General features: G+C 44.3%; 2 protein-coding genes across 4 annotated transcripts in view; one reads left to right on the forward strand and one right to left on the reverse strand.

Annotated features, from left to right (window-relative positions):
- Nucleotides 1–12,227, forward strand: gucy2cb (guanylate cyclase 2Cb). Its single transcript, XM_035612722.2, has 27 exons — nucleotides 1–498; nucleotides 1,197–1,309; nucleotides 1,493–1,560; nucleotides 1,737–1,952; nucleotides 2,267–2,388; nucleotides 3,406–3,508; nucleotides 3,735–3,849; nucleotides 4,059–4,200; nucleotides 4,775–4,857; nucleotides 4,994–5,102; nucleotides 5,367–5,448; nucleotides 5,745–5,847; nucleotides 5,961–6,020; nucleotides 6,130–6,201; nucleotides 6,337–6,441; nucleotides 6,661–6,747; nucleotides 7,539–7,671; nucleotides 7,751–7,888; nucleotides 8,090–8,166; nucleotides 8,262–8,353; nucleotides 8,456–8,614; nucleotides 8,912–9,104; nucleotides 9,199–9,373; nucleotides 9,703–9,801; nucleotides 10,001–10,095; nucleotides 10,300–10,376; nucleotides 10,794–12,227. Exons 1-27 carry the CDS (start codon nucleotides 294–296, stop codon nucleotides 11,011–11,013), a joined length of 3,243 nt encoding a protein of 1,080 aa, XP_035468615.1. The 5' UTR covers nucleotides 1–293; the 3' UTR covers nucleotides 11,014–12,227.
- kctd17 (potassium channel tetramerization domain containing 17) overlaps nucleotides 12,068–19,667 on the reverse strand; it is an 18,732-nt gene continuing 11,132 nt past the window's right edge. Inside the window, exons 4-7 of one of the 3 annotated variants that reach the window (XM_035612724.2) lie at nucleotides 19,365–19,508; nucleotides 18,242–18,367; nucleotides 17,572–17,704; nucleotides 12,068–16,267 (exon numbers count right to left, since the gene is read on the reverse strand). In XM_035612724.2, the coding sequence (XP_035468617.1) occupies nucleotides 17,606–17,704; nucleotides 18,242–18,367; nucleotides 19,365–19,508 (369 nt within the window). In that variant the 3' untranslated portion in view covers nucleotides 12,068–16,267; nucleotides 17,572–17,605. Of the gene's footprint in view, nucleotides 16,268–17,571; nucleotides 17,705–18,241; nucleotides 18,368–19,364; nucleotides 19,512–19,667 lie in introns of all 3 variants that reach the window. The other 2 variants (XM_035612726.2, XM_035612725.2) reach the window with 2 other exon arrangements.

Here is a 19,667-nt window from a genome sequence, read left to right on the forward strand (position 1 = left end):
TTGAAGTGGCAGGTGAGCCACCACATACGGGAACAAGGGAAGTGTGAATCTGAGGAGCATAGAAACTCAGAGCAGAGAAACAGACAAGGGCTCGGGCAGTGTCTATTGTTTCCTGTCAGCAGGCGAAATTTTGGAGGAACTTCTTGGGAGTTGTTTAATTGCATTGTTCCATAGACACACTGGAAGTGTGAGTCAGGAGAAGGGGAAAGACAACAACAGGGAGCCTTTACCAAATCATGGACTATCTTTAAACAGCTCATAAAATATAAATATAGGAAACTTCAGAGCTGAAAATGTACCCGGGCGGCCTGTGGTTGTGTTTGTGCGCCCTGCTGGGGATTCTTGCTGCTCCGTGTTGGGGAGTCAGACAGTGTCTGATTGGGACCACGATCAACGTGATCCTGCTGGAGGACAAGGAGTCTCCGTGGAGCCTGAAATTCGTGCGAGGAGAAATACTGAAGGCCATAGCGACAGAGTCAGCCGTGAATACTGCACAAGGTAATAAGAAATACAAAAGACACGGCACAAGAACGTCTGCATGTGTGCAAAGAACTATGATGCATCGTTAGCTCAAATTGAACCCCAAGTGGTAATACTGTTCATTTTAATGTAAAAAAAAGGCAAAATGCATGTATACTGTACTATTCTTAATACAAAAAAGCTGCATTTGAACCCGTTTATAATTGCACATGATTTATGTGTATTGCTGTATGCATTTGCTAAAACCTTGACACCCCTTGTCCTGTTGATGCCCTGCAGACATTTAGATTGCCTCAGAGTGGCAGTGACTGTTATCTAATGATTCTGTCAGTGCAATCAATTATCAGATATGGGTCAATCAAGTGTGTAGGGGCAAAAAAAAAAATCCCCTTTTCAGTGTTTGTGCACATTAATGTGGCTCTCTGTGAAAAAAGACCACCCCTATAGCCTGGTTCAGAGTTCTCTCCCACTGTGATGTCACAGTCGGGCTCTTTTGGGGGAACCCTGCCTGCAATCGGAGAAATAAAAACTTAACCAGCCATAACAGGCCTACTGTGCAACTAAGGTATCACAGGAGGATCTGCTCTTTTAGGACTTCCTTACTTTACTGAACTCCTCAAACCAGATGAAAATAAGACAAAATGTAATAAAAAAAAAAACACCACTTAATGTTTTTCTGTCTTTCTTTCCTTGGACATAAAAAAACAACAACAAAGGTGTGGCGTTTAATCTTACGGCCAACTTTGGCGGGTTCAACACCACCTTCTATCGACACGCAGGCTGCCGGAGCAGCGCGTGTGAGGGAGTGGACGAGCTGAAAAACCTGATGGTGAGTAGTAAACTTGCCCATGTGCTCAGTGTGTGTGGACTAAAAGGTATGTGCCCGCTAGGGGGCAGAACAGTGCCGCAACATCCGCGGTTGGAACAGCAGCCAGTCCTTAAAGTTACTACGGTTACAGAAGATACAAAATGACTGACAGACAAAAACTCACACATCTCATTTCTCTTGCAGAACTCAGGCAACCTGGGATGTGCTGTGCTCGGGCCCACGTGCACGTACGCCACACACCAAATGGTGGAGTAAGTTGTGGTCAAGATGAATATGATGTCGAGATGAATATGATGAAACACTGTTTACATCTCCACTGCATTAACACGTGTATAAATGTGACAGCATCTCCATTAGAATGTCGTTCTCTGTCTCTCTCACTGTCTCTTACCCTTTTCTCTGTGTGTTCTCTCTCTCTCTCCGTCAGTTTGGAAAAAGGCCTGAGGCTCCGTACACCCATCATCTCCGCCGGAAGCTTCGGCCTCTCCTGCGACTACACCCTCAACCTGCAGCGCCTGCTGCCGCCGGCACGCAAGATCTCCGACTTCTTCATTCACTTCTGGAAGGAGAACAACAAGATCAAACCCGAGTGGATGACAGCCTACGTGTACAAGAAGCAGAGCAACACCGAGGACTGCTTTTGGTGAGTCACCGAGGGGGCGTCTTCGAAGAATGACCCCACTTTTAGTGAGGGGACGTACAGTCACTTCATAAAATAATCAAGCATGAATAGTAAATAATCTGATGGAATTCATTTCAACTTCTCGATACTGAACATGAGCAGCTAGAAACTCTTCGATTTGATAATGTTGACGGTGGCGTCTGGCCTGCAGTGTGTATGAGGAAGAGAGGCAGGTATGGCCTGTGTGTATAAGTAAAAACTAAACATTGGTATGACTGTTGGTTACTTCAGCAACTTAGTATATATATATATATATAAGTGATTTTCTTTTACAGGTATATAAATGCACTGGATGCAGACTCAAGCAACTTTTCCCAAAACATTACGAGGACGGTGCTCCGCAAACCAGAAGACCTGAATGAAGTCCTTAAATCACCAAAAAACAGGACAAGCAACTGTAGGTTTTTTGTTAAACGTTAAATGATTATAGAAGGATAGAGGGTTACTGAATTAGATTTGTTGAAATGTACTCACACACAGTGTTTGTGCGCAGTCAGACTTTTGTACACACTGTCAATTTCCTCATGGCTGTATTAGGTGTCAATTGAGTAAATGAGTGATAGTGGAATTTTTATGAAAAACCAACCCCCCCCCCCCCCCCCCCCCCCCAAAAAAAAATAAATAAACAGCAGACACACACACATCAAACACCAAAAGATAGAAGTTAATGTGCTGCTCAGTTACACGATAGATTCTGCCTAACTTGAATGCACCTCAACGTTCTATGCCGTCAGGTTTGGATCGAGAGAGTGTATACTTTCATAAATCATTCCTAAGTTTGACTTTCATTGGCTGATAATGACAACTTTCCCACTTTTCAACCTTTAAGGTAAAACCTAGATAGACAAAGAACTACTTCTGTCTCAACCACCACTGGCACACGTCATCATTGTCGTGGAGTTTTCCTCTGTCCTCCCTGAGAAACTCTTAAGACGAGTCTTCTCAGGCACCAAGCAAGCTCATCTTATCTATGGCAAGCCGAAACAATCACAGAGCAGCTGACGTCTCACTCGAGGTGTCATAGTCGCAGGGAGATGACGACATTACTCTAAACTAAATACACTACAGAGACTGGGGGTGGGCAGACTGTCTTGGGACGCCGAACACTGTGGACCTCTTGATCTGTGTAGTGAACGGGAAGTCTCCTCGATATTGAGCTCTTATAATAAATATACTTCTGTTTAAGACATCCACGTTTTTCTGTCTTCCTGAATCAGCATCCACTCCATCAATTATTCCGTTTCAATCGTCACTCTTGTTCCAGGTTGATGCAGCCATTAAAATAAAAGGGTACTTTGGGTTTGGTATTCACTTTGTGTCAAGGTTGAATCGGGGCAAGAGAGTTGACTCACCTCCATGGCCACCAAAGCTATGGTTGCGATCAGTCTGTGGTGTTACCTTTTCTGTTTTGCAGTGTTCATCATGTGTGGATCGCCAATGGACGTGCTGGAGGTGAAACTTCGCTCCCCAGCGGCAGACAGCAGCGATAATCTCTTCATCCTTATTGATCTTTTCAAGTCAGTGCTCTTTATTGATTTAATCTCTGTTTCCATTGGTAGCTCCCAGTTGTCTTCATATTTCCTGTTGTCTTCATCTCTTTTTTTCCCCTGGCACTTTCTGTATAATGTCTGTTTGTCTGGATGGATCACACACACACACACACACCCACACACACACACACACACACACACACACACACACCCTGACCGACCCTTTTAGAGTGTCTCTCCTGCCTTTTCACAGTGATGAATACTACAAGAACACAACATCCCTGCCGTCCATGAAGAACGTGCTGGTGCTGACGATGCCTAACACCCGGAGCTACACCATCAACACGGACCTTAAAGACAACAACACGGTGAGGACTCAGGGTCACCAAAAATCGGACAAATCTGACAATCTGAAATCTGTGTAATGTTGCTGTAGTGTTGCTTCATTGATGTAGTGTCATTGTTTTGCATCACTGCGGCCTGGTGGATCGGAGTGGAACAGCTTCTTGTAGCCAATGGACAATAAACCCTCAACCTCCCCTGGTCCCTATCAACCTGTTCCTCTCTCCCTCTGCAGATGAATGACTACATGGCTGCGTACCATGACTCGGTGATTCTGATAGGCAAGGTGATGAGGGAGATTGTGGAAAAACCTCATTGGGAGATTCAGCAGATGGAGTTTGTCAACGTGAATTACTTCAGGAACACCACCTTTAATGGTAGGAAGGGAGGAGGTGGGAGAAGGAGAAAGCTACATGAATCTTAACATCTGATGCGCGTGACTCTCTCGGCGGCAGTCACAATGGGAGATTGTATCTCTTAAAAATAGAGAATACAATTTCTTTTTTGGTCAAAACATTTTAAACTTATCAATTGAGAATTGAACAACAGTTCAAGTTGAATTTGATAAAGTTGAATTGAAACTGCTGACCGAGACCCCCAAATTCCCATGAAATGACTGACGACACGACCTCAGTGACCTCTGACTGACGGCCGTCGATGACGACTGTGAGGTCTCACAGTAGGAGGCTGTCGACTGCCCCTGTGTCTTTCACTGACATGATGTGGAGACGGGGTGTTATAGCCTGCAGGCTGCAGCTGGATATGGCGTGTTAACTGCATTTTTGTTATAGTTTTAGTTATTGATCTTGTTTTAGATTCATAGTTTGGATTTATGACTCTGTATTCCTTGTTTTTAAAACTGAAAAGCCCTTTGTAGCTGCGTTTTCTTGAATTAAGTTGCTGCTTGCCATATGCCTGTGTCTGATGACGTCTCTGTGATTTTCGGCTCAGGATCTGCTGGAATCTACAAGCTGGACAAGTATGGGGACAGAGATGTGAACCTCACAATCATTTACACCACTACTGACAACAAGGTGCTTTTGTTCTCCTGAGTCTGCCACATAGCAGTGGTTACATTGAGAAAAAAAAACCCCACTCACTCTTCTTGAAGAATTGCAATGTTGTCATCCTCCTGTAACGTGTCATTTGCTCCTGTCGTGTGATTCTCAGTACAGCATTTTATTCACATTCGACACTGAGCACAACCAAACCACAGTCGTGGAGACACAACCCTCCTTCATCTGGGGACACAGACTTCCTGATTTTAGTCCAGATAGCGGTATGGCTACGCACGCACGCACACACGCACACACACACACACACACACGCACACGCACACACAAACACACACACACACACACACACACACATATGCACAACACTTTTAACCCATTTAACAGGAAGAACTTTACTTGAACGTTTACTCCATACGACTTCACATCCTTTCCTGTTCTTCTGAATGTACATTGCTCTGGTTGAATGAGCATCTATTACATGCGACACTTTTGTTTGTTTTGTTTGTTCTTCATCCGCACGCCTTCAGGGATAGCCTCTCATGACATCGTGGTCATAGTGTTGGCTGTCACAGTGGTCGTTGTGGCCACCATCGCCTTCATCTTCTACAGGTGGGTAATAGCTATCATGGAGAGCAACAAAGCGAACCCTACTCTCTGATAAAATGAGATCAAATACTGTGAGATAAAATAAGCCCAGAAGCAAGATTTCAATGACGCATGATGTGCACACAGTTTCTTCACATCAACACCAAATGTGAACTACAAAAACAGTTTACGTTTGAGATAATATTGGATTTATTTCAGCCTCTGTACAAGAAGAAGTTGCCGCTGTGGTGGTTTTCTCCCTCTCGCTAAATTTCCACACATCTGCATGTGTTTTCTTGGCCATTTCTCCCCGCATGTAGACAGAACAGGACGGAACGCCTGCACAGGAAGCGCTGGTCACACATCCACTCTTATCTCATCACTTTGCTGGAGTCAAATGAACTCAACGTCGTCTCTCTGAAGGTAAACGACGTGTGAGCCTCTGGGCATGAACATACTAGAGTGCACATGAAAAATAGAAAAAGGAGTTTGTACACTGGACTCTGTCAAAATATCCTTCATCTGCCCACGATCAGATTGAAGATGAGGGGAAAAAAAAGAATTTCAAGATCCGCCGCGCATTCTATGACAAGAAGGTCAGCTGGACACTGCAGCTTCTTTCAAATGAATCATCAAAACTGTTGCCCTGTGCTCAAACCGTACAGTAGATCTAACGTGGTCGGTGGTGCGGCGATATTTTTTCAGGTTGTGATTCTGAAGGAGCTGAAACACTCGGATGGGAACTTCAGCGAAACCCAGAGGATAGAGCTTAATGCGGTAGGGGACACACACACACACACACACACACACACACACACACACACACGCACACACAGAATCTGTCCTCTTTGCTAATATTTGTCCCAGTTTGCCAATGTGCCATGTCGTTTTTGCCTCTGCCTTCCTCTGCAGCTCCTGCAAATCGACTATGACACCCTCACAAAGTTTTATGGGACAGTGAAGTTTGATCAGGGCGTGTTCGGGGTGTTCGAGTATGTGGAGCGGGGTTCGCTCAGGGTACGTACGGCACGTTCACATCCAGCTCAAGTCCAGTTCAGGTTGCCCATATCAAATTACTATTTTGACTGACCAGAATATCAGCAGCTTTAGCACAGAGCAAGGAACAGAAGTTTTAATATCAGTGCGAAATACATGAAATCTACTGTGTGACACACACACACACACACACACACACACACACACACACAAATGCCCTCTGTTCCTGTCTTCTTCCAGTATGTGCTCAATGACAAGATTTCATACCCAGAGGAGACCTTCATGGACTGGGAGTTCAAGATCTCCATCATGTACGATATCGCCAAGGTGAGACAGAATGTGGGGGGGGGGGGGGGTTCACAATATCCTCTGGAGGTTTGTGTGACTGAGGAGGGTACACTCACAGTTTGCCTGGAGACGACTCACCGTCACGTGTATCAGACACAGAGAACAGGAACCATATGCAACACAGCAGCATCGGGTGACGTATTTGGATAAAAAAACAAACATCATAACACACATCCAATTCATTTATGTAGTCAGTGACTTATAACCTGCGGCTACTTTCCTAAACCTGAACATGGGCAGTTTTACTGCTTCGTAAAGGTGTGGCTCAACATTTTGGGAAAATACACAAATACACGTAGGTTGTTGTGGATCGTTTTTACATTTCATCTTCTGAGCAAAACCTCGAGTTGGTTTCCCACAGCGCCAAAGTTCTACTCTTCAAATAAAAGCCCCTATGCTAAACACAGTCTAATTCAAAAATATGTTACACAACAAAGTGTACTTCTTTTATTTGGTTGTTCCGTAACACAAGTTCTCCAGGTCACTTATAGATTTAAGTATTCAGGGAACGCAGAAAGTCAATATACTAAAATAAAAAAAACCTTCCCCAACACTTCATACAGCACTTGATCTAAGCTGTGGGGTGTTCATGAGGTTCACAAACAGAAGCTTATTTGAATGATAAACTACTTCCCCGTGGCTGCCAGTAGTGGTCAGTAAGGGTCACACATGACTTATTGCCTTCTTTATTTACTGTAAATCTCATTGCCCCCGCAGCATGCGTCTGCTCCGGCCTCACTGTTGTTCTGGTGTGTGAATGTTCTGTGCAGGGCATGTCCTACCTCCACACCAGCGACATCCAGGTGCACGGTCGCCTCAAGTCCACCAACTGTGTGGTGGACAACCGCATGGTGGTGAAGATCACGGACTTTGGCTGCAACAGCTTCCTCAGCCCCGGCAAAGGTACAGCCTGTCCTGGCTCACTGAGGTATTAGTCATTCCTCACCTTTCTTACACTCTCCTCTCCTCTTCCTCCTGTCAGACTTGTGGACGGCTCCGGAGCATCTGCGGAAAGACGGCACGTCTCAGAAGGGAGACGTCTACAGCTTTGGCATCATCTCTCAGGAGATTGTTCTCAGAAAGAGCACCTTCTACACCGAGGGCTGCTCCGACCGAGCAGGTGCAACACACACTGACACAACCACTGGCCCCAAAAGCTAATGGACAAAATTATCAAGGACACTAATGTATCTAACAGGCCAAAATAATTGTGGCCCATCAGTGAGGGTACCACATACACTATGATGACAAACAGTAGTGTATGGATTCTTATGATTCATATTATGAAGAGGGGGATTCATGTCCGTCTGTTTCCTAACAGAAAAGCTGACCAGGGTCAAAATGTCCTACTTCAGGCCGGATCTTAATTTTGAGACGGCTTCAGAGAAAGAAGCAGAGGTGAGCCGTTGACATTTGCGTGGCCTCTCGGTCTGGGCTCGTGCTCCTGTGCGTTGTCTGTTTTTGTCTCTAAAGCGCCGCGTCTCGTCTCATAGGTTTACTCGCTCATAAAAAGTTGTTGGGATGAGGATCCCGAAAAAAGACCTGACTTCAAGAGGGTCGAAAACTGCCTGGGCAAAATCATCAGGTAATTTCTGTCTTTTGCTCAGTGTACGTGATCACACATTTGTGGCTACTTTGAGAGAACGTGAATGGTTTTTTCCCCTCTCTTTCCCCCCTCGTCCTCCAGTAACATCCATAACCAGGACAATGAGAGCTACATGGATAATATGATCAGGCGGCTGCAGATGTACTCCAGGAACCTGGAGCACCTGGTGGAAGAGAGAACAGTTCTCTACAAAGCCGAGAGGGACAGGGCTGACTGCCTCAACTTCATGCTGCTTCCTGGGTACCTAGTTTTTGTACCGTGACCTGAGAGCACAGATGCAGAAATCATACCTGTAGCCCTGGCAGAGAACTGGTTTTGGTGTTTGAATGCACACAGAGACGCCAACAGCAGCTTAAAGTAGTGGAAAAAGTTGAAATGGCTAGTTTCTAGTGATAGTTAAACAGTATTACATTCACTTTTATACCATCGATAGTTAGTACAATAGTGCTACTTGGAAGAAATTAAGATCGGGTTGAGCCAAATGAACTGGCATGAAGGTAAAGGCGGATCATCCTGTTTCGTCTGTCGCCCGTACAGCCCAGTGGTGAAAAGCCTGAAGGAGTCCGGCGTGGTGGAGCCCGAGCTGTACGAGGAGGTGACCATATACTTCAGTGACATCGTCGGTTTCACCACTCTGTGCCAGTACAGCACGCCGATGGAAGTTGTGGACATGCTCAACGACATCTACAAGGGCTTCGACAGCATCGTCGACCACCACGACGTGTACAAGGTACCGCCGCGGGTGCAACCCAATCGGCAGGTAGGCAGACAGACATACGCAGGAGGCCCGCCAGACGTCAGCGTTTTTCTCCGTCCGTCCTCAGGTGGAGACGATCGGCGACGCCTACATGGTGACCTCCGGGCTGCCGAAGAGGAATGGCAACAGGCACGCGGTGGATATCTGCTGCATGGCGCTGGACATCTTGGCGTTCATGGGAAACTTCCAGCTACGACACCTGCCTGGCATCCCCGTGTGGATACGCATCGGCATACATTCTGGTAGACTACACCATTGTGATCATTTCAAATTCTTCCAACAAAATACCTTTTCATTGTTTGTAAGAGGAACTGAACGCTCAATAGCTGGAGGACTTGATATTGACATGAAAACTGGGTATTTGCACCGGTCTGTTGTTCTAAGTGTGAGGTCACTGTCGGTCAAGGGCCTTCTTTCCCCCAAAACCTTTGCTCAATTTGTTCACTCCCATTTCATCTTTCCACAAATTTCGGCTACAGTTGTAGGCTGCAACTGACCGAATACTTACTTACTTACTCTGAGGGTGTGTGTGTGTGTGTGTGTGTGTGTGTGTGTGTGTGTGTGTGTCCAGGTCCCTGTGCAGCAGGAGTTGTGGGGATGAAGATGCCCAGATATTGTTTATTCGGGGACACGGTCAACACGGCGTCTCGCATGGAGTCTACAGGACACCGTGAGTGAAGTCATACAGAGAGAGACATTCAATCAGCTGAGCGACTTACGCTGACGTTCATGCAGCCAGCTACTCTTCTCGAGTTGTGTTAGTGTTGCACTGCACATTGCCCGAGTGCAACTGCAGAGGCTCTCAATCAACCTAATGAAATAAACCGACCGCGGCTCAGCCTGGCGTTTTATCTTGTAATGTCCTCCAGCTCTACGGATCCACGTCAGTCAACCGACTATAGATATCCTGCAGAGGACGGACTGCAAGTTCGAGTACGAGATCAGAGGAGAAACCTACCTGAAGGTAAAGATCCATTCATTGACTTCACTCAAATGTCAGTGTTTTGAAATAGGTTTTCCAAAAAAAAACGCACATTCTATTGGAGGACAGGAGTGTGGATGTCTGATGACTTCACCGCCTCACATTAATGTCAATAATCAGAAATCTGTGTGTGTGTGTGTGTGTGTGTGTGTGTGTGTGTGTGTGTGTTTGTGTCGTTTTTCTAAGGGTAAGGGCACAGAGACAACATACTGGTTAACGGGTGAAACCGGAGAAGACTACGACCTCCCAACTCCCCCCACAACGTAAGTGAACACTCGGACTGTGGAGACAAAAATGCATGTTCAAACGGGGGTTTTGCACCAGGACTGTGCAGTGACGTGTACGGATTAAACAAACGGGACATGACGTGTTTATTAGTGAGTTTAAGACGTTGAGCCAGGCTAGCTGTTTCCCAAGTCCCAGACTAACAGGTAGCTGATGTTTGCTTTATATTAATTGATATTAAAGTCGTATTAATCTTCTCAACTAACACTTTCCAAAATGCTGAACTGCTCCTTTAACAGGGTTGTGTTCACTTTGTACGAAATGAACCTAAAGAGGCAACGGCCAACTTTCGTGCCCCTGGCTGGTCCAGGACATGTAGACTTAGAATTTTATATTGACACATGTATTGGAATGGTTCCGCCCTGCGTTTAATGTTCTGGTTCCTGCTTATCCAGAGAGAACTTCCAGCGGCTCCAGCAAGACCTCGCCCACATGATCTTGACGTGTCTGGAGCGCCGCTCTCAGCCGTCCATCCGGAGGAAGAAGCCAACCCGGTGTCCGGGGGAGGAGGAGGACGACGACAGGGATCAAGACTCAGAGGTGGAGTCTGAGAGGCAGCATCCCGAGTACCTGCATCTGGCCACCGTCGATAACACCCTCAGCACCTTCCTGTAGGACAGAGCTGACTGGGTGCAGGAAAGAGGGAAGAACTGTAGCACTGTCCACAGATGTAAAACACATACTGTACATGTACAAATGAATGTACCAAACAACAAGCTTTGTGTACAAACTGGACGGTCTCAGTGAGGACGTAGATGTCATTAGGTCCTCTCATTTTTGGTTTGTGTTCCATGAGATGGACGAGGATGTGAGAGATGCTTGTTTGTTTATATTTCAGGACGTATTTCTGATTTGCAGCGGGCATGACTTTGAATTTCCTACATATTACTTGCTTTTTGTGCTCCTTGGCTTAAAGTGCAGCTGCAGATGGGAAGACAACAGGGAGTCCTCAGAAACGCAACCTGCTCGGCTGCTACATTCCAGAAGACCACATTCATGCCATGTTCTTATACGTATGGACCGTTCCTCTGCATATCTTGGTCATGTCCAGTAATTAATCATTTATCTAAATATGTAATTGACTTATTGCTTGGTCTAAAACGAGGTCATAGTGAGCCCAAAAGATATTTGGAATGATGTATGTCCTGTTCAGTGCTCAGTATAATGAAGGCTGCAGCACATCGAATTCAAGGACTTTCCAGCCCAAGTTCAAGGACCCATCATGGCATAGTTAAGACCAGATCAAAGTTAATTACTGTTACAATACAAGTAATCTTTATAATGACAAGTAGCCAACTTTACAGGAGCTCACAGACTATTAAAACAGCACAGCAAAAACAATATATAGTGTAAGTTTAGTGGCAGAGAAAGAGTATATTTATGAATTAAAGAGCCCGGAGACAGTGGGAGACACATCTGCAGTCACAGTGACACAAAGCCACTATTAAATTATATTTAAAAAAATATTTAAAGGCCAAAAACTTCAAATGGCCCACGTCCATCATTACAAATTCAACTAAGGAAGTCCAGGGAGGAATCCACTGAACTGGCTGTTCTCGAATGTCGGCTTTGATATTCTATAGAAAGTGGTAGATACCTGCGTACAATGTGTAGTTATCATGATCATTATGGTAATGTCTGCTTCCCACAAATACACAAGATTGTCAAATCAGCATTTTAACCCAATGACAAAGTTTTATTTTTGTTGAGAATGGTGACATTCATTTACAATAAGTAAAAAAAGAAAAGGAAATGACTTTCCGTCACATTGTTGAATATGTATGTTGCTCAGTACAGTTGAATTAAAAAGAAAACAGAGTTTCTTGAAAGTCTGTACAGTTTATCTGAGGCCTTGCAACCCCTTTGTCACATTGTTCTGATTTATGTGTTCGGATATGACAGCATATGGACAGCAGAAAGCTGAGACTCCAGCATCAGATAAACATGGTTTTGTTTAGTTAAAGATTAATAAAAGAGGACTGCTATACAGACTTGGACAAACTAAATACCTTGTGAAAACAAACTTTTGTACAGCAGAAACCAATCAACAAATAGTGTAAAAATGAATAAGGTCAGTGTGAATCCAATAAACCAAACAAGGTCACTGGATGTGCAAACTGAAATTTATAAAAATGAGTTAAGGAGAATACACTTTAGTTGATAGGAAAACTCTGAACTCTATTCCTGTTTAACAGCATTTATGTGAACTAAGACCAAAATGTATTCAAGTCTGATGGAAGTTTTTCTAATTATTGTTGAAGATCAGGTCAATGAAACACACAGATGATATCACACCCCCACCCCTAAAAAAGTCTTAAGCCCAAATTCTTTTTAATGTGTAGCATTAAAAAAAACATATCAAGAATAAATTAAACAGAAATGTACGAAAGAAAAAGGCTGACGTTTTATACAAAACAGCTAAAACCCTTCAACAAGAGCTGCTTTAAACAACATTACCTCAAGCATGCCGCTTCATGTTCAGTGTGTGTACTTTCTTTATCGCTGTACGAAATTAAATTCTAGCAATAGTGCTGGAAAAAAGTGAACTGGACCCTAAGAGAAATGGTAAAATACCAATTTTGTGACGTAAATATTAAATCAGCAGTTTAAAAAACAACAACTGAAAAACATGATCATTATCTTTAGAGATGCCCAGCTTTGCTGCTTGAAATCAAGGCACCGAATGATCCAAGTTACAAACGAAGCTGAAGTAATAAAACAATAACATAACTATCTCGTTCAGTCTTATCCCTCCTGCTAATGTCTTTGTTGTGATTATCATAAGCACAGTGACCAACTGTATCTTCACTATTCTAACGTGTATTGTATTCTCCAAATCCACCCAGTTAGGTATTGCAAGGATCCTATAGGTCCTTATCTGTTTCTATTTCATGCAATAAATGGACAAGACACTCTTTGCCTTTTGCACACACACACACACACATACACAATATTTTACTTACGGCCTATTTTTTTCCCAGATTGATTTGTCAAAATGTTACTTAAAAAAGGTTGCCAACTATGATCTTAATTCTCTTTTGTCTCACACTCTTAACTGCTTATTGCCCTGAAGTATATCTGTGTTCCCTGTATGTTGTGGGTCAGTCAGTGTTACACAGGAGCTAAACAGCAATAGGCGTCAGACATGACGCTGTCAGCCAACACAACGTGGCAGCAGAATTAATCTATTGGTGGTCGAAGTAAAGCTCAGTGAGTGGAGCCAACGAGCTGCACTGGCTATTTGTGTTTGAGTCACGTGAGCATAATATTCTCCCGCAAGCTGCGACATGAGGTTGCGCAATTGTAGACACATCGTAGACTTAAAGTTGCCTGTTTACTAGGGCATTAAGCAATAAAAAAAAATTATTAAATAACATACTTTGTGATTCATTCATCTGAAATAATCACAGATATCAATATCTACTGTGAAAAGCGAGTTACGTAGTGCACCGAATAATAAATGTACAAAAAGTAAACATAAGGGATGTGGCCCTGCAGTTCCATTAGTGCTGTTGTAGAGCTTTTTGTGTTTAAAGTTTAACGCAAACAATGTCAGCCATCTTTGACATCAAGACACAGTTGATTCTTCCTGTGAACTGTGCTCGTCGGAAATGTGCGACTGCGGTGGCACAGGAGGGTTTGAATTGAAGCATTACTTTTCCTAAAGGAGACATATTATGCTTTTTCAGTTCTCCCCATTGACATCAGAAACCCTACATACCTTCCCTTGGCAGACTGAATATTCACCTGTTCAGACTGCACCTTATTCCATGAATCATCAAAATAAAATAAATACAATTCTAAAATGGAGCATTTTGCCTATTTGATAAATTTCCATGTACTTGCACAACTCTTGCACTTTTTGGGTAATATCTTCATGATTGAATGCACTTATTGTAAGTCGCTTTGGACAAAAGCGTCAGCTAAATGAACGTAATGTTAAAGTGTTTCAGACAGAGGCTGAAAAGAGCAGCTGGAGGAATGGACAGCATGAGAAATCTGATGTGTTTACTGAACATTAGAGCATGTAAACCTTTTCAAGTAATAACCCGAATCAATTTTTTTAAGCTGAATATGATCATGATATGTCTCCTTTAATTAACAAGTTATTTTGACGAGCCTAGTATTTACACATTTTTGCCTGCTGATATAATCTGAACATCCTTTTTCTCTTTATTGTTTTCTGACATTCAACAATTACACCTCCAGATGCTGTTGAAACATCATGGGGGGGCTATTTGTGGAATGACTCCTAAAAATAAATTCTCCTACACTCAATTCATACAGTTAATTTCATTACATGCCATCACAAACTACTAACAGGGGTTGTGCCACAGACCAGTGCAGGGGAAATCAATGTGCTGCAGTTCCTACAATGTGCCAGGAGAGGTTGTTAAAAGTCATGTGTTACCAACAGCTTTTTAGAACCTTTTTTCAATCGTATACCTGCAGTGTGGCAGATCCGTCCGCTATGGGAGCTGATAGTGTGATTTAAGTTCCCTTCTTTATCGTAACAAAGACAGACAAAGGACGCGGCGACTATCACTTCACTCTCCCGTCTCTACCTCCCCTCCATGGTTTGATCTACGTCCTCTCCCTCCCCCCTTCTCTGTGTGTCTCTGTTCAAGCCTTTCCTGACTCTCGTCAGCTGGGGCCAAAGTGGGCTCTGGATGTCGGCCAGGGCGGCAGACTGAGACGACACTGCTGCTGCTGCTGAGCATGCACCAGCACGAGGTGACGCAGGTATGCACCGGGGCACTGGTGCAGGGTGAAAGTAGTGTGTAAGCGCTGGCTGTTCTTGCTCTTAGCTCTGGTGGACAGTGACTCCGATGGAGCCTTTGTACATTGACCTGTGGTATCTCTCCCATACATGCCTAGTTAACATTAACTACGACAAAGTCAAACCAGTGTTAAACAATGTTCACACTGACAGCGCCATAATAACAACCGCAAGGTGGTACGCGACTCGCTTATGTGGCCATCAGTGAGCCCAGAACGGGTATTTTAACAAGCTTTTGTATGTGGTGCCAGAATCTGTCCGTGTACGGTGAGATCAAACCAGTGATAACCCAAATTCTCACTGGGAACAACAACAAACTACATCACTCACATTATTTCCTACATGATTAACGATAAACTAAAGAGTTGGTCTTTGCTAAAATGTTTGCAGTTAAAGGCTGGTGGGATCCTTGTTTTTTTTTTGGCATTGCAGGTTTTTTTCCCCTCTTTCTTGAGCAAATATGAGAAGACTACAGGAATAATAGTGTTAAAGGGGAACAACTGCATCCATCATTGGGAGGAAAGTAAGCGCTACAATATTGGTTTCATTTTGCATCGTTGATTAATGCCTCCATGCCAGCTGTGTTGCCATCAGGGAAATATAATAATCCAGAATGGCACAGCACAGATGCAATCTGGTCCATTTGCACCATCTGCTATCTGTTAGGTCATAGTGACGCAGCGACAGCTCCAGACTACATAATCAAGAACAAGTCAATTTTAATTAAGCACCTTGGTTCAGCCAGCGTTCATCTGATTCTTTGGTTATAATTTACTTAACTCCACTTCCGCCCTGGCAATATAACATCTGCACATACGATTTATTTCTGCCAATAAAATCTGTTTGACTGAAGAATATTTCTGATGACTTCCCAGCGCCTGACATAGACATTTTGGTCTTTTGGTAATCTTACTCACTGGCATTTTCTCAGTGAACTGATAACAATGCTACAAATCTTTTTGACGACTGCCCATCGACGCAACACACATCACACAACATTATGTACAGAATGTTGTAATAAGCCATGAAGAAAATAACTTTAAAAAGTTCTTTAAATTTTTACATCCGGGACCCATGGATCTGGAAAAGCTGCGAAATGAAAGAAGACAACAAAAAAAAAGACATCAGGAAGTGCAGATTCATAGTGATATAAAAAACAACAACAACACTGTAAACAATCTACGTTTGGCTGTGATGATGGTGATAATGGTGATGATAATGGTGAAAGAATGGACTTTAGTGACATGTATGGCTGCGATGGCGGGGAACATCAACAAAAACGTGCACAGCCATGTTGTGACCACTTATGCATGTCTAAAGGTGTGTGCGCCCCTTTGACATTTACTTGATTTGACATGTTTACAGGCCTTGTGTATGTGGTGGGTGTATCTGTTTGTGACCCTCCACTTGGACTGTATATATACAGCGTGTACACAGACTGGGGAGGACATCTAACACTGCTGCTGCACCAAAAGTTCGGGGATATTTCATGTCACGGCTCCGGTAATGAGAGCCCATAGAGGCACGGTGCTCGATCAATATCTCTAAGGATGCGTCAGGTCACTGTTGGACCACACTGGGCATGTGCATGGAAACAAACATGCAGTGCACCAGCGGGTGCAGGTCATTGTGACAAGCACAGAAAAGAGATATTGTAATTTATTGCTCAAGTAGCAAAATTCCTGATATGAGCGAAGTATTTTATCAACTGAGTTTTTATGTCAGTGCATGTTTGATAAGAAGAGGCCAAATCTGCAGTAGCAAAACGGACAATGCAGGAAAAGCTGGTGGTGTTAGTTCCAGCTCAGCCTGGTTCATTATGCTACAGGGAACATCAAGACAGCAGGGGGTGTGAGTCAACATGACCGTTACTCATCTTTAATTCAATCGTCCTAAAATTGCCAGATCAAGATATTCTGGTTCACACTTGTTATGCTCCACATTAGAACTTAATTTGTCACCCATTGTAATGTGTAAAGCACAGCACAGGACTGCAGAGTGACGTCGCTCACGGTCTGTGGTTATATACTACAGTGAGTGGGCCATGAAGCAGCTCGTAAAAGAGAAAGACATCTCAACAATCATGAAAAGATTTGCCATGTTGATGCTGATGTTTCAGATCAATTTGCTGCCGTCATCCAATGAGTCAATTAGAATAAGCGACGGAAGCTCTGCACCCCTCATGAAGTTCCTCGTAGAGCATTTCTACTTTTGCATTGGCCAATTAAATTCCATTATAGCATCATTTGAACAAAGATGCAAAAGTGGCTTCGAGGTCATTACCAATACAGTGCCATGAAACACCCCGGATCTCTGTAGACAACACACACACACACACACACTCACTATCTACTAGGTTGACCTACTAGCACATCTATCACACAGTTCCTCACCCGCCTCTCTTTGGAACAAAGCAACATGACTCCCTCATTCTCTAAGCCACTCATTTGGTGTGGTATCTCTCCCTCCCTCCTCCTCCTCCTCCTCCTCATCCTTCGCTGCTTCCTCCTCCTGCGTCTCCGCCGGCTTCATTCCGCATGAAGGACGGAAGGGAAAACACACACACAAAAAAAAAGAAAAAAAAAGAGAACAAGACAGAAAACGACAAAAAAATGAACACGCTGATGAGTGTCAGTGAGTGGAGCATGAGAAGCTGAGAGGTAAATATCGAGACAGATATATATCTATATATCCATTTAACAGAGAATATAGTGTGTGAGAGACAGAGAGGAAGACAAAGTGAGAGATCGATCACAGCGGGGACGAGAGGGAGAGTTGTGTGAATGATGGAGTGAACATGTTTGTGAATGACATTTCGAGGCGAGTGACATTTGGAGCTTTCAGTGGAGAGCGCAGGATCAAAGCACACTTGTATCAGAGGAGACCCCCCCCCCTTCTCGCTCGCATCAATATCCCACAACACAACACAAACAGAAATTCACACGCACGAAAAGTGGAAAGGACCACAGGTGGACAGACACGCAGCCTAGCAGCTTGTTCCTGTAGCAAGTCTCTGAAACATATATGTGTGTGTGTGTGTTTGGGAAGTGCAGTGAGTTTTACCTTAGTTTTGTGGCTCTGCTCTGTGGCTAGTCCAGATCCGGGTGTGTGCAGCTCCTTTGACACGACACACAGAAACTCAGCCTGGTCTTCTGTTCCGTAGCTGTACGACGAGCCGATGTTCACCATCTAAAGGAGGGAGAGACGCACGGATACAGAGAGGTATATCGAGAGGAGAGAGGGACAGAGACAGAGGACAGTGTGTGAGTGTTCGGAAGAATTGAGAGAACAACAGAGAAAACAGAGACAGAGAGAGAGACAAAGAAAGTGACTGAGAGAGCCTCAAGTCCCATACTAAAGCAAGGACAGAATTTTGTGCTCATGCATGGTTGGGTGGATAGAGGGAGAGGGGGGGGGGGGGGGGACAGCAAAGCAACTGTGGATCAGGTTCTGGAGGAAATTGTATGCAAATAATAGCTGTGCAGCATGCAGCGGAGCCTGGTGCCAAATGAGGGCGAGGCGGGGTGGGGTGTCTAAATGTGATTTCTTGGCTATAGTATGGACAGGCTGCCTATTAAGATCTGAGTATCACTACTGGAGAGGCCATTAATGAATTCAAATCTCTCGACTTCTGAGGCCAGGCTGTCACCTTAACTACTGACATAACAGTGACTCAAATGATCAATATGATTGTCCAATGCTCACACTGTTTTAACGCATCCAGAACAAATACCTTAAACCGTGACTTATCCTGTTGCTCACATTGAGAACACACCACTTGCAGTACGCGTCATGTAGGGTTTCTAAATGCCTCTCGGCTTTATCTTTAAAACTCTAACAACAATAAACGGGGCTGCATCCCCCGACCACTGTGCTCTTTTTCGGGCTGTACCACTGCAGGTGATGGACCCTATCTGGCCAGGTGCAGAGCCAGCAACAGTCCGGTATCTTTAGGTATTTCAGAAATGGAACGGAGAACCTTCAAGACTCACTGGGATTATCTGAAATTAAAGCTGAAAATTAAACTAAAAGGTCCATAAATCGAGACAACGGGAAAACTTCTATTTGAATCTGGAAGTCCTAAACTCATTCAGAAGTGCAAACAGCAAGGGCTTGGGTCGGGGGCCAAGGGGGTCAGGCCAAGGGTCAAGATTGAAGGGTCAGCAGCAGCGTGAGTCCAACCCACAGTCCAGAGCAGTCCGGTGCGGGGCTTTCTGCAGGCGCGCACGCTGACCTGCTCAAACTTCCAGCCGTCCGACATCGTGGAGACCATCTGGGTAAGCTCCTCCTCCTGACACTGCAACACACGGTAGACGTGCTTGGGGGGCACCTGCTGGGGAGGGAGAGAATATGGGGGGTGAGGAAACATACTGTACACCAGGAGTGGTGTATGAATATATATATATTGTAGACTGCTTCACTGTAACTAGCCTAGAGGTTAATAAAATCCAGGTCAGCTCATCCTGGAGGCCCCAGAGCAACACATTTG

The sequence above is a fragment of the Scophthalmus maximus genome, chromosome 16 (assembly GCF_022379125.1).
Source record: "Scophthalmus maximus strain ysfricsl-2021 chromosome 16, ASM2237912v1, whole genome shotgun sequence".
In the NCBI taxonomy this organism is placed as follows: domain Eukaryota; kingdom Metazoa; phylum Chordata; class Actinopteri; order Pleuronectiformes; family Scophthalmidae; genus Scophthalmus; species Scophthalmus maximus.

What these genes read in the sequence shown, in the direction of transcription:
- gucy2cb (XM_035612722.2), top strand. Translation starts at nt 294, where the DNA reads ATGTACCCGGGCGGCCTGTGGTTGTGTTTGTGCGCCCTGCTGGGGATT. An exon ending in AGCCGTGAATACTGCACAAG is followed by an intron (nt 499 to 1,196) that starts GTAATAAGAAAT and finishes ACAACAACAAAG; the next exon opens with GTGTGGCGTTTAATCTTACG. An exon ending in ATCGCCTTCATCTTCTACAG is followed by an intron (nt 5,449 to 5,744) that starts GTGGGTAATAGC and finishes CCCCGCATGTAG; the next exon opens with ACAGAACAGGACGGAACGCC.